This window comes from Dasypus novemcinctus, chromosome 21 (genome assembly GCF_030445035.2).
Source record: "Dasypus novemcinctus isolate mDasNov1 chromosome 21, mDasNov1.1.hap2, whole genome shotgun sequence".
Lineage (NCBI taxonomy): Eukaryota > Metazoa > Chordata > Mammalia > Cingulata > Dasypodidae > Dasypus > Dasypus novemcinctus.
This window is the reverse complement of record NC_080693.1, coordinates 73,749,736-73,764,113: the sequence shown is the minus strand read 5'-3', so window position 1 is coordinate 73,764,113 and position 14,378 is coordinate 73,749,736. Positions and strand designations below refer to the sequence as shown.

The window sequence follows — 14,378 nt, the reverse complement described above, 5'->3', positions numbered from 1 at the left end:
ATCTCTTCATGTGCTTATTATCCATTTTATATCTTTGGATATTTACACTTATTTAGGAATTTACAATATATTCTGACATAGATCATGGGGTACTACTAAACCATTACTTGAGTTGTATTGTGGGGAATGTAATGGAGGGGCATGACTTGAGACAGGAAGATATATATTGGAGGCTGTTGAAGTAATTCAAATGAGGGATGGTTGTAGTTTGAATTAAGTACTAGTAGTGGGTGTGCTGAGAAGCGAATATATTTGAAAGACGCAACAAGGTAAAAGTCAGAATTTGGTACAGATACATGTAGGTGGAGTGTCAGTGTCCAATGATGTAGGGAAGTAAGATAAGGACCGACAGATGTCATTGGCTTTATCAACAAGGAAATCATTGATGACCTTGGCTATAAGAGTGGAGATATTGGAGTGATATCCAGATTATAGAGGGTTAAGATATGAATGTGAGATGAACAAATTAAAGAATATTAGCTCTAAGGGATTGGGGGTGGTGAGCAATAGGTGGAGGTGTCCGGGAACTTTCCCTCCCTCCTCTCAAAATTTCTCCCTCCCTTATTCTCACCTCCCTCTCTTCCTTCTTCCATTTAAACTCTTGTTTATTTACATTCTGATAGGAAGTAGAGAGGAAGGTTCAAGATGGAAGAAAAGAACTGTATCTGAGAAGGCAAAAATTGTTAGAGGCAAAATACCTACTTTACTGTGAGGAGGGATAGAGATGGGTGTAGATGAAGATATGGCTACATGTCATAGTTTCTATTTTCTCTTTGAAGTAAAAGATTCCTTCCTGGAAATACTATACATGTTCTGTTTTTCTAGAAGATTGTGGCTCTGTAATTCACACCCAAAACTTTTTCAGTTATAACATTTTGCCATCTTAAATGGAAATCAAATAGAAGATTAAGTATATTTTTCTTTTTGTAGTTCTGCTTAGACATGGGCTACAAAATAACATCAGATTTATATTTTGGAAAGATCACTGGCATGAGAATGGAGAGGAATTTCTGTAGACGTTAGTTTGTGTGGAGAAGAGGACAGAAAGTTAAGGTGATTAGATTAGAGATTCTTTTAATTATTTCAGAGGAGAGGAGATTAACGTCTGAGCTAATGCAGCAACAGCCACAATAGTGATACTGGGAAAAAGATGTTAAACTCAGGTGGCATAACTGCTGCATTTGTGAGGTGAGAAAAATAAAGGAGTCTTTTATTACAGTTTTGGATAATGAATTGCATAAGTGTATCATTCACCAATTCTGAGAATACAGACAGAAGAGAGATTTTCACTTTGTTTTGGTGGAATGGAGATACTGTTTCAGTTTTGAGCTTACTGAGCTGTTGCTTATCCTTGTGGCTTTTGCCTGATGGACAGATTACTGGACAGGATGTAAAAATTTGGGTCAGCGGCATATATGTGATATGGAAATCATCAAAGTTGTTGAAAATCCCATGTAATTTTTTTATTGTGAATATTTCAAATGTGCAGAAAATGAACAAATGCGTCAAATGTTAATATCATACCTGTTATTTAATAAAACTTTAAAGATACAGTTAAAACCCCAGTGTACTCCTCCCCACACTTGTTTTCTTTATTCCTCCATAGAAATAACAATTCATAGCTTATAATTTCATTATGTTTTTATGATATTACTACAAATGTACGTATCCATAATTTTCATAAACGATCTTGCAACTTAGGTTTCCCATCAAACACTGATACATACTGTAGCATATTTAAAAATTGAAGAGAAAGAAATGGGTACTTTTTAAAGTTAACTATCCATATAGTCCTAATCATGCTTCATACTCTTTTCTTCCTTCATCAAATTCCATGTGATTGAATCCAATAATAGCTTCATTAATCTCCACTTCTTTTACTACTTAGTTTACATATTTGTGGGTTCTATCTGGATTTTTCACTGTCATGTACCAGAGTTTGAGACTGATTCTGCAGTGTCACATGGCATTAATTAAGGAATTAGCTTTATTGTTGAATGGGAAATCTCAGAAGGTTTGAGTCAATAAAACAGGATGCATTCTATTTCCATGTCATGCCATGGAATGGTGTGCCAGGTCTAGGTTATCTTCTAGACAACATATAGGTTCTTCTCTAGTGCAGGGTACCCTTCCTGCCCCATGGTTATATCCTCTTACAGAACAAAGACAAGAAAATTGGCTTTTGTTGGGGGTGAGGGTGAGAGATAAGATAATATGCTTGGTCCAAGGTAGTCTGCATTTGAGATGTCAGCTGTTTATTGGGTCTTTTGGGAAAGTTAGCTGCCTGCACCTAGATCCTTGGGGCATCCAGGGATGTTGGAACCTGGGGGGGATGAAGTTCTCTTCTCCCAAGGAGATAAGAATCTCCTGGTTCGATGGGAAGCTGAGCTTGGGTATTGCTTTTCCCAACTGAGAAAAGGACAGTCCTAAGATCCCAGCTAATTCATAGTTCAGCATCCAGTAAAAAATACTAAAAGTCGTTCTTAGGCAGTCATGATCACTGTGTGGGATCACTGGTGGACATGCTAACTGCTTTTCACATGCATTATTATTATTTTTTTTAATGATGAAGCTTAATTTATATACTACATTATTCTGTATTGTAAATAAGAAAATGGAAATACAATGATTTTCTCAGAATCATGTAGCTGTTTAATAAGTGGCAAAGGTGGTACTGTAGCCCACTGCCTGCTAAAAACTCTGTAACCATTCTTTCAGGTAGACTATGCCTAGGATAGATATCCTTTATATGTTCCTTCAGAGGTTTTGATGGTCTTTTAGAAAGTACTAAGATGATATAAAGTCATTCTCATTTCCATTTCTTTGTCTTTTAGGAAATTACTGATATAGTTTTTAGAATTGAGCTGTATTTTCAAGCAGCTTTGCTTGGAATCATTGTCACTGCAATGCCACCTTACTTTGCCATGGAAAATGCAGAGAATCATAAGGTAATGACTAAGAAAAAAAATACGGGTATAGTTTGGTAATAAGAAATCTCGTTCCAAATAATAACCTTTTACATTAGTTCAAGACTTATATTATTATTTCAGGAGTCAATGGAATATAAAATAAATTATAGTTTATTATAGTAATGGTAATAACTAACATTTATTACTTGAATCCTTGCCATATGCTTTTAAAATTAAATTCTTAATCCTCATAACATTGTGAGGTAAATTTTATGTTACTTATTTTGCAGAAAAGGAAATTGGGGATGTGTGTGTTCATATAATTTGCTTGGGTTGACAACTCATTTAAGTGGCAGATCTGGGAACTTTTCTGATCTTCCTATTTTTATTTGGTATAACAAACTACCTCTTCCCTTTAGCCTTTAATATGAAGGTATTGAATATACAAGGCTCTTAATTTTGTTAGATGGAAAATGATTGTCATCACCAGGGCCTAAGAAAAATTGCTATGTATTTAGAATGTTTTTGGTATTCTTTCACCACCTTTTCTGTACCTTTCTCTTTCAATGTCCACCAGGAAGTTGGTGATCTTCTAGAGTCTTCTGGCTGTTCAAAGCCTTTCACTGTTCCACTCTGCTGAGGTTGTGTATCTCTTACTCGTCTAATCAAAATTTTCATTCTTTCCATGGCTGATCTTAGTTGATTGGGAGAAAAGTTATCTAATTAATTCATACAGTGTGATGAATAATGAGCATTAGCCTCATAGCAGGCAATTAAGTATTTGATAAACTTAGTATAAAAGTAATATATGAGTCAAAGGGGATAATCTTTAAACAATGTTGAATTTTTGTGTAATAAATGTATGTATTCATTGTAGCAATTCAGAAAATATAGAAAGATTTAAAAAAGAAAATAAAAAGTATTCATAACCCTGTCACTCAAAGATAAAACTTACTGGACAATTGCATTATTTTCTCTTTTTTTTTTTTTTGTAGTTTTAACTTTAAAATTTTATAATTAAACTTTTATTTTGAGATAATTATAGATTCATATTGTTATAAGAAATAATAGATCTACTGTGCCCTTTATCCAGTTTCCCTCAGTGATTATATCTTGCAAAACTATAGTACAATTATCACAACTTGGATATTGTCATTAACACAGTTAAGATATAGAACAGTTATATCATCACAAAGATCTCTCTTGTTGCCATTTTCTAGCCACATGCCCACCATCCCCACTAATCTGTTTGCCATTTCTATAATTTTGATATTTTGAGAATGTGAAAATGAATTGCAGTAGATATACTTTGGGGTTGATTTTTTTCACTGAACATAATTTCCTTGAGATTCATCCAAGTATATATAAATAGTCTATTCCTTTGTATTGCTGAGTAGTAGCCCAAGGTATAGCTATACCCAGTTTGTTAAGCCATTTGCTTATTAAAGGACATCTGGGTTGTTTCCAGTTTTGGGCTGTTCTGAATAAAGCTGCAGTGAATATTCATGTAAGGGTTTTTTGTTTGAACTTAAGTTTTCATTTTTCTGGGTGCAGAAACTGCTAAACTGTTTTCCAGAGTGGCTATGCCATTTTACGTTTCTACCAACAATGTAAAAGTTACAAAAGCATGAATTATTGAAAATAATTGTATTTGACTTGGTTTATGTTTTTATACTTATAAAGAATTTGCATATGTCTGATGTTCTTATAATTCATTGAACATAAAAGTCCAATTTTTCTTATTTCCCCCTTTCTTTTTGACTAATCTTTTATTCCATGCTCTCCCTATCTTACTCTATGGCAGCTCTTTTGTAAAATATCTTTTAATTATTAGAAATAGATTTTTTTATAGATGAAAAGTTTACCACATCTTAAAGTTCAAGTGAATAAGAGTGCTAGGCATTTGATTTATAAAAAAATTTTAAATTTCAAATTAAATAATGAGTGCATGAGGTCAGTATACATTAAAATGCTATTTACTTATGGTCGTAATAATTTATATACTATTCAAGAGTGTCAAGAGTATATAACCTGCTTTCAACTGCATTATCTACCCAAGTTTTTACATTTAAGCTGAAAGCCCTATAAATCCACCAGGTACTTTGCAGTATATTAGTGTTGTCATGGAAGTTTAATTTTTAAAATCGAGACTCCTTTTGCTGTTTAAAACATATTTTTCCATCTAGGTCAACAGATTTTCAAAAACAGCAGTGTTTTGGCTACTCTAATATTAAATCACTCTTTACATCTATAATCCCTATCATATCTTCGGTTTTATTTTGGTTTCATGTGACTTAACAATACCTTCGCATTCTAATTCATAAAAATTGCAGTGAAAGTATTATGTCAGAAATAGTGAGCCAAGTTAAAGGCTAAGCTGAATTTATATTTCGCTGTAAGGAGTATTTTATTATCTTTATACCCATAATATGATCTTTCTGTTTTGTTGATGTGAAGCAAGAGTTCTAAAATAACTTGCCAGAGTTTTCTGTTTGTGAAATGCTTAAAATTATAATAAATTCCTTTTCCTTTTCTTTCTTTTCTTTTTTTTGTTTTTTTAGATCAAAGCTTATACACAACTTAAGCTTTCAGGTCTTCTACCATCTGCGTATTGGATTGGACAAGCTATTGTTGATATTCCCTTATTTTTTATTGTTCTTGTTTTGATGCTAGGAAGCCTATTTGCATTTCATTATGGATTATATTTTTATGCAGTAATGTTCCTTTCTGTGGTAAGTTATCATCATCTGTATTCAAGCTATTTATAAGTAAAATATTTTAAAATCTAAGTGTTTATAAATATGACGGTTGGTTGAGTAATTTGGATATTAAATTTTTAAAAGAAAAACATGAAAATAGAGCTTGGTGGAATTGGAGTTGCTGAAAGCAAACAGATTTCACAGAGATCATAATGACCTTATTAATTTCTGTCTTGTAAATTAATAAATATTTTTCTTAGAACTTTGCAAAATACATTAAGTGCTATATATTACAATGGTAGCTAAAACTTAAGTGAGATAAAGTTGTGACCACCTGTAATTGTTTTTTATAATAAAATAACATTTTACTTGCTATCATAGATGAACTACAGATAGCGTTCAATTCAAATGGCATTCAAGATTGTATTAACAATAAAGCATGGTTTTTATTGATATAGGAGAAATATAAGTCCTTAACTAATGACAATTTCCATTTTTGAATTATTTGTTTAGCTGTAAAATATAAAGAATAATTATCCCTTAATATTTTAATATGACTGGTATTTAATATCATATGTCTTGTAGCTATTCCTATTTTTACATAAAGCATATACATTTATCTTTTACAGGTTTTTTGCCTTATTGGTTATGTTCCATCAGTTATTCTTTTTACCTATATTGCTTCTTTCACTTTTAAAAAAGTTTTAAATACCAAAGAATTTTGGTCATTTATCTATTCTGTGGTAAGTCACATTTTATTTCAACCTCACTTTTCATAGCAGCTTAACTGAAAGTCATTAACTCTTTCATTATTCCACACACAAAATTATGTATTTAATTGCAGAATTTAAATAGATAGCTGTCAGCATCTTTTTGAGTGTGTGTTTCTCTTCTCCATCATCCACTCAATACAAAGGTGATATTGAAAGCATTTAACAATTGGCATTGGTAAAGTCGCTACTTCCAAACAACTTGTACCAGTGCACTGACATTTTTTACCAGGCTAAATATCACCTCTGGTTCCATGTTTTATTAGAGGATTGACAACATAGCTAAATGTGAGGTGCAAATTTACAGGTAAGTTTGGATGGAAATTTCTAAACACTTTTTTACTTGCTTTTTTTTCTTTAGACAGCTTTGGCTTGTATTGCAATCACCGAAATAACTTACTTTATGGGATACATGGTTACAACTGTTCTTCATTACATCTTTTGCATAGCCATTCCAATCTATCCACTTCTGGGTTGCCTGATTAGTTTTATAAAGGTAGGTCTGTTAAGTATTTTAATATTGTACTGTCTGATCTTTGAGATCTTAGTCTTGTACTGAAAGTATCAAGTTAGCTGCTGTTACCTGACTTAGGTATTATTAATACAGCAATTTAAAGTTATTTTGGGGTCTTTTCAAGCATGTCTTAAACTGTAAATTCTCAGAGGAGAAGGACTATATCTATTACATGCTCTTTGATGCCCAGAATGATGTACATAATTAGAAATATGATCTGGCTTCAATTGGTATTTGTTGTTGTGTGCTTGAGATTAATTTTATTAAACCTGGATAATTAAAACAAATTTCTGTGTGATTAGAAAAAAATTAAGCAGTGAATTCTTGGCTTAGGAGGATTGCTGATGAATTATACTTGTTAATCCCTGCATCTTTTTTTGACTACAGTTTAATTTGTTTAATTTATACCTAATAGAAATATTTTGGGAATATATCCAAAACATAGCTACTAATATTAATAGCTTATTTATTTTATAGAATATATTTGCTGAATGAAATGAAATTTTTTTCTACACATTGCAGCATATAAATTTTCAAAAATTTTTATTGTAGATTTCTTGGAAGAATATACAAAAAAACGAGGCTACCAATAATCCATGGGATAGGCTTTTGATAGCTGTTATATCGGTAAGAAATAACAAGTGTTTTTTGTGTTAGCATGTTTACCCAAAGAGTAGTTTAGTTGTATGATTTTAACACTGTCTTTTTAGTTTTAGCCTATCACATAAAAACAAAGATGCATCAAGAGGTCAAGTGTGTTAGTTAATGCTACCTCATTTGTATGTCAGTGGTAATCTTTCATTTACTAAATGGGTCCACTTTAAGATACTTGGCTCATTAACATACTATTGATTCCTTTTTCAAAAAAATATTTATTTTTTATTTATTTACCGCCTTACCCTCATTGTTTTGTGCTCACTCTCTGCTCTCTGTGTCCATTTGCTGTGTGCTCTCTATGCCTGCTTGTCTTCTCTTTAGGAGGCACTGGGAACCAAACCTGGGACTTCCCATATGGGAGAGAGGCGCTCATTTGCTTGAGCCACCTCGGCTCCCTGCTTTGTTATCTCTCTCATTGTCTTTCCTCTTTGTGCCTCTTTGTTATGTCATCTTGTGTAAGCTTGCCGTGCCTGCCTATTGTGCCAGCTCGCTGTCTTGCTCGTCTTCTCCAGGAGGCACCAGGAACTGAACCTTGGACCTCCCATGTGGTAGGCAGGAGCTCAGTCACTTGAGCCATATCTGCTTCCCTATTAATTCCTTTTAATTACTATTCCAGCTTCCTTAGAAGCAAAAACAAAGATTCTTTTCTTGATTATGTTTTATGAAGCTGACAACAAATACGGTTTACAAAAGTAAAAAAATATGTGAGATTATTTTATTAAAATTCATTCTACCTTAATGGTTTTAAATTTATTCTTAAATCTCTTTCTCATATACTTATCATAAGCAAAAGGAAAATTATGATTAATTTTTTGTTGATGGTAAGGAACCAGATGTATGTGGGTTTGGTTCTGTTGATGTAGGTAAAAAAATTCAGTAATCAACTGTTACATATTCTTGTTTTAGCCTTATATGCAGTGTGTACTGTGGATTTTCCTCTTACAATACTATGAGAAAAAATATGGAGGCAGATCAATAAGAAAGGATCCCTTTTTCAGGTCAGTTTAATTTTTTTAAAGTTTCATTTTTTTTAGTATATTTGCAGAGTTGTGCAACCACCACCATAATTAATTTTAGAATATTTCTGTCACTCCCCCCAAAAAACTTTATACCTGTTAGCAGTCTCTTCCCTATCTTTCATCCTCTGTCCCTCCACCCTAGGAAACCACTAATCTACTTTCTAATTTGTATATTCTGGACATTTCATATAAATGGGATCATTCAAATATAGTCATTTTTGTCTGGCATTTTTCACTTAATATGTTTTCACGGCTCATCCATGTTGTAGCATGTAGCAGTAATCCATTCCTTTTCTATTGCCTAGTAATATTCCATTATATGAATGAATACCATATTTTGTTTATCCATTCATCAAATGATGGACATTTGGATTATTTCATTTGTTGGCTAATATGAATAATATTGCTGTGAACATTTGTGTACAAGTTTGTGTGGATATATGTTTTCATTTCTCTTGAGTGGATATTTATAAATGGAATTGCTGAATCATAATGGTAACTCTATGTTTAATCTTTTGAGAAACTGGCAGACTGTTTTCAAAAGTGGCTGTACAGGGAAACGGACTTTGGCCCAGTGGTTAGGGCGTCCGTCTACCATATGGGAGGTCCGCGGTTCAAACCCCGGGCCTCCTTGACCCGTGTGGAGCTGGCCATGCGCAGTGCTGATGCGCGCAAGGAGTGCCGTGCCACGCAAGGGTGTCCCCCGCGTGGGGGAGCCCCACGCGCAAGGAGTGCGCCTGTGAGGAAAGCCGCCCAGCGTGAAAAGAAAGAGCAGCCTGCCTAGGAATGGCGCTGCCCACACTTCCTGTGCCGCTGACGACAACAGAAGCGGACAAAGAAACAAAAAAACAGACAAAGAAACAAGACGCAACAAATAGACAACAAGAACAGACAACCAGGGGAGGGGGGGAAATTAAATAAATAAATAAATCTTTAAAAAAAAAAAAAAAGGTTGTAAGTTAAAAAAAAAAAAAAGTGGCTGTACAATTTTGCATTCCCACTAATAATATGTGAGGATTCTATTTTTCCACATCCTTACCAGTGCTTGTTAATAGTTTATCTTTTTTATTTTAGTCATTGTAGTCAGTGCAAAATGCTATTTCATTGTGGTTTTGGTCTGTGTTCCCTAAAGACTAATGATTTTTAGCATGTTTTCATGTACCTATTAATCATTCATTATATTTTATTTTGTGATATTTCTATTCAAATCCTTTACCCATTTTTTTAAGTTGAGCTATTGTTTTTATATTATTGAATAGTAAGTTCTTCATATATTCTTGATGCAAATTCTGAATCAGATATATGATGTACAAATATTTTCTCATAGTGCATTTTCCTTGGACAGCTCAGTTTAAGTCTAAAGAAGAGTTATTATCTAGCCATTTGCACTAAATTGGATCTGAATTTCTTTTTTATATTTCTCATATATTCATTTATGTATTTATTTATTGCTGAATATTATAGAAAACTGGAAATATAGAAATTCATAAAGATTATTTATTAACCACTGGATATTCCCCATATCCATTGATGACTTTAGATTATGGTTCTCCTCCTTCTTTATCCTTATTCCTGTGGTCATCTTAAGAGAGATTTCTGCATCCATATGAATAGCTTTCCTAACACTCTAATCCCTCAGTTTCTGATTTTCTCTAAGCCAGTGACTTTTACCTCTACTCCACTTCAACTGTTTATTTCCATAAGAGCCATGCCATCACTGCTTTTTACTTCATCTGTAAAATCTTAAGCTTCTACCAGTACCTTTTTACCTCTCTAGCTCTCTCATTTTACTAGTCATATTGTACTTTCCTCCTCACCTCCTTTTGTTTTTTTTTTTTTGTTGTTGTTTTTTTTAAGAGAAAAGACTTTTATTTTGTCTCACCAAGTAAGTAGGAGGCTAAAAACAAGGGCTCCATAATACACCAGCTGTGTAGCACCAGGACTCCTGAGGTATCAGGTTCTTCTCAGATACCTTGTCTTCCAGCCAGCCTTCTGGCATATCCAGTTTTTTTTTAGCTAAGTGCAGTCATTTCAAAAGGACCATTTGGAACCACCTTATTTGTTCAAAAGGTCTTCTAAGGCAATCTCTTCTTGACTGCTTCAGGGATCTCTGCTGGTGACAGCTCTTCTGTGGTTATAGATTCTATAGGTTATAGTTAACTGCCTCCAGCTAACCCATTCCAGTCACCAATCATCCAGAGAGCCTGATGCATCCAAGATCCAGGGCACCCACTGAAGTCTACATGCATTTGCTTTAGGATTTTCTGCATGTAGCTGAAATATAGCTCCTCCTTCTTCCTTCTCCACCTCCTCCTTCTCTTGAGTATTCCCTATCCTTTGAAATGTATCAGATAATACTTGTTTTTACTTTCTTCTCTGTCCAGCCTTACCCATGTGATTCATCACTTTAACCCTTCTATATCTCTTTGACCTTTCCACTAAAATCTGTAGTTATGACTTTTGATGGAACTGCCATCTTGCAGTAATTTGCCAAAATTACAAACATAGGGGTAAAATAGAGGAGCCTTTTAGGAAACATGGAGCTGTTCTTTTGACCACATATATATGAATCTACAAGAAAGGTGATTTGTAAATGTCAAGGGAATGGGCACTATTCAAAAAGGAATGCCCACAAATGTATCATGGCAAAACCAGAAGAGTCTGCAGTGTTTTCCAGGATGCTGTTGGTATGTAACCAAATATGTTAAGATTCTTACCAACAGAATTAATATACATATTGAGTGCTAAGATAGCTTCCTGGAATGCATGAAAAAAATGATGAGAAAAAGAAGGAAGCCAAAGAGAAAGTTACCTGGGTTCAACTGAAATGCTAGCCTGCTTCACCCAGAAAAACACACTTGGTGAAAACAAATGTAAGGGAGCCTGAGTTACTGCAACTTATTCCCTGTGCAATCAAGGCATAAAAAGTATACAAAAAAAAATAAAAGACTTCTGGATTATAAAATATTATGTCTTTGATGTTTTTTCTTGAGTAGAAGTGTTGTATCCCTTCCCCAAAAGAAAAAGTATTTGAAGCAAACTATATCCTAATTCATTAGTTGATGAGTGTCTTTACTCTTAAAATTTAGTATTTCTCTTCCTGAAAGCAAATAAGCAAACAAACAAACAAACATAATTTTGGGTGAACCTGGAGAAAAGTCACATAAAGGTGCTGACTGATAATTTTACAGTCTATTAAACAAACATAATTATGAATGAATCTAATCATATGCTGGAGAAAAATCACATAAAAGAGCTGATTGATAATACTATACATATATCCCATTTTAGCTCAGCTTTATTTTAACAATGTTTGGTGACTTTTTCACATTTTCCTAGTCAGTACCTTTCTATCTTTCCCTTGAGTTCTTATCCCAAGCCTTCTTTTAATTCCTCAAATTCTCAAATTTACCTCATCTTATTTTCTACTTCTCAGTAAATGATGTTGCCACCTATCTCAGAAAACAGAAACCCTTAATTTTAAAATAATTTTCTACAGATTAAACCACACCTTCCATTATTTTTGCTCTTTCCGAGTACCAGAAGAAGAGATGATCCTCCTGTTATCCAAGTCTTTATTCATTCCATCCACTTAAGGATGCTGCTCAATCAATTTTCCTTTCCCTTTCTGTATCTTTCCCTCTGGATCTCAATAGATTATTGGGGGATGGGTGTGCATATTCTTCCCATCTAATAAAATAATAGACATCAGTTCCCATAACTCTCATTTGAACATGAAAACTGCCTCTGGCTTGTATCCCACATCTCTCCTTTTTTTCATGGTCATAAAGCTTCTATCACCATTCTCTCACTTCCCATTTACTCCTTAATTCCCTGCAATCTGGTTTCTGGCCTTACTTATAGTGAAATAACTTATGACCACCTTTTTGCCACATCATGTAGGTTCAATTTATATAATCTTTAATGTGGTTGACTACTTCTTCCTTATACTTTTATCTTATTCCTTTGCTTTCCTGCATGCCATCTCCTATTTGCTTCCTTACCTAATTTTTACTTCAACATATCCTTTGCTAACACTTTTTATTCTGTCTGCTCTTAAAAATAGCATTCCTATGGGTTCTGACCTCAGCCCTCTACATCTTCTCTTCCTGGGCAATTCCATTTACACCCAGGCTATGTTCTTTGAGTGCAGCATCCATATTTTTTCATCTTTCTATCACTGTGTCGAATAGGGCCTGAGTAATACTGGTCATAATGTAATATTGTTGAATAAATGAATGAATTTAGATAATATATTTATCCACTTATTCAACAAGTATTCATTGGTAAACATTTATCTGCGAATGAAAAATAACTCTTGCAATTCCACCTTGCATAGGTAACCACAGATTCATGCTGATATATTTTCTCAATATTTTCTTTTTGTAGTGACTGTACTTCTTACTAGTTTAGTTATTTAAAATTCTACTTCATTTATATATTTAGAACCCTTTCAACAAGGTCCAAACCTAGAAAGTTTCCAGAACCACCACACAATGAAGATGAAGATGCAGATGTCAAAGCTGAAAGATTAAAGGTCAAAGAGCTGATGAATTGCCAGTGTTGTGAGGAGGTAATTTAGTTTTTATGGCTGTAATATTAAATTTGAAATGGTCAGTTCCCAGTGCATAGTGATTAATTTGAAAAAATATTTTTCTTTGCATATTAATTATCAGACAAAATACTTTCTTTGAGAAATATTTCTGTGCCTTTTGAATAAGCCATTTTTTCAGTCATAAATGTACATTTATTTGTATAATATCTCTTATTAACAAATATAGTTCTTATAATATGGACGTGAAGTGTTTGCAGCCTGTCATCTCATGATAGATATGTGATTTATAGCTCTCTTCTTAAATCCTCTTTCCTTTATTAGAAACCAGCTATTATGGTCAACAATTTATATAAAGAATATGATGACAAGAAAGATTTTCTTCTTACAAGAAAAGTAAAGAAAGTGGCAACTAAATATGTCTCTTTCTGTGTGAAAAAAGGCTGGTATTTAATTTTTCTTAAATAATTTTTTCAGAAAAGTAATTTCCAATTTTAGTTTGATTTGCATGCAATGATTTTCTCTTTCAATTCCTTTAGGAGAGATATTGGGACTGTTAGGTCCAAATGGTGCAGGCAAAAGCACAATTATTAATATTCTGGTTGGTGATATTGAACCAACGTCAGGCCAGGTATGATATATAAGGGTGTGGGATATGTTGAATATGATTTATATTTTAATCAAATTATATTTACTAATGATATACTAGGAATTTTATGCTCAAACTTTATATCTATTTTTAGTATTACTTTTTAAAGTATAACTTGATAAGATAAATTATGCTTATCTGTCAAAATAATGTACGTCGTGAAAATTTCAGATATGCGTGCAGATGTACATATACACAGTATTTCTGCTTTTGTAATTACTGCATGTATGGGTTATTTGTCTACTACTGTAATGGAAGACAATTGTTACTAACTTTAGGAGATATGGATGCTAGGCTTGACCCTACCATTTATTAGTCTTTGGTAATAAGCATGTCTCTTACAACCTTGTAGAAACTTCACAGAACTACTCTGATCCCATTTCCTGAACTCTCCCCATTGTTTACTCAACACCAGACATTGCTGTCCTGGAAAATGTCAAACACACTCTATTCTTTGCATTTTTATCCTAGTGGTTCCCTTTGTTGGCTCTGCCTGGCCCACTGGATAACCAAATGACTAATTTCACATATCTCCTTGGCTCAAATATCAACTTCTAATGAGACCCTCTAATTGTTCTAACTAAAATTGCAGCCTGCCTTCCTCATAAA

General features: G+C 33.5%; 1 protein-coding gene across 8 annotated transcripts in view; it reads left to right on the top strand.

Moving 5' to 3' along the window:
- The window catches only part of ABCA5 (ATP binding cassette subfamily A member 5), a 95,247-nt gene that overhangs the window by 71,882 nt on the left and 8,987 nt on the right, over window positions 1-14,378 (top strand). For all 8 annotated transcript variants that reach the window (XM_058284632.2, XM_058284637.2, XM_071210785.1 and 5 more), the window contains 9 exons: window positions 2,835-2,948; window positions 5,471-5,641; window positions 6,238-6,351; window positions 6,740-6,874; window positions 7,445-7,519; window positions 8,456-8,547; window positions 13,015-13,141; window positions 13,445-13,562; window positions 13,660-13,751. In XM_058284632.2, coding sequence (XP_058140615.1) covers window positions 2,835-2,948; window positions 5,471-5,641; window positions 6,238-6,351; window positions 6,740-6,874; window positions 7,445-7,519; window positions 8,456-8,547; window positions 13,015-13,141; window positions 13,445-13,562; window positions 13,660-13,751 — 1,038 coding nt within the window. The remainder of the gene's footprint in view (window positions 1-2,834; window positions 2,949-5,470; window positions 5,642-6,237; window positions 6,352-6,739; window positions 6,875-7,444; window positions 7,520-8,455; window positions 8,548-13,014; window positions 13,142-13,444; window positions 13,563-13,659; window positions 13,752-14,378) is intronic.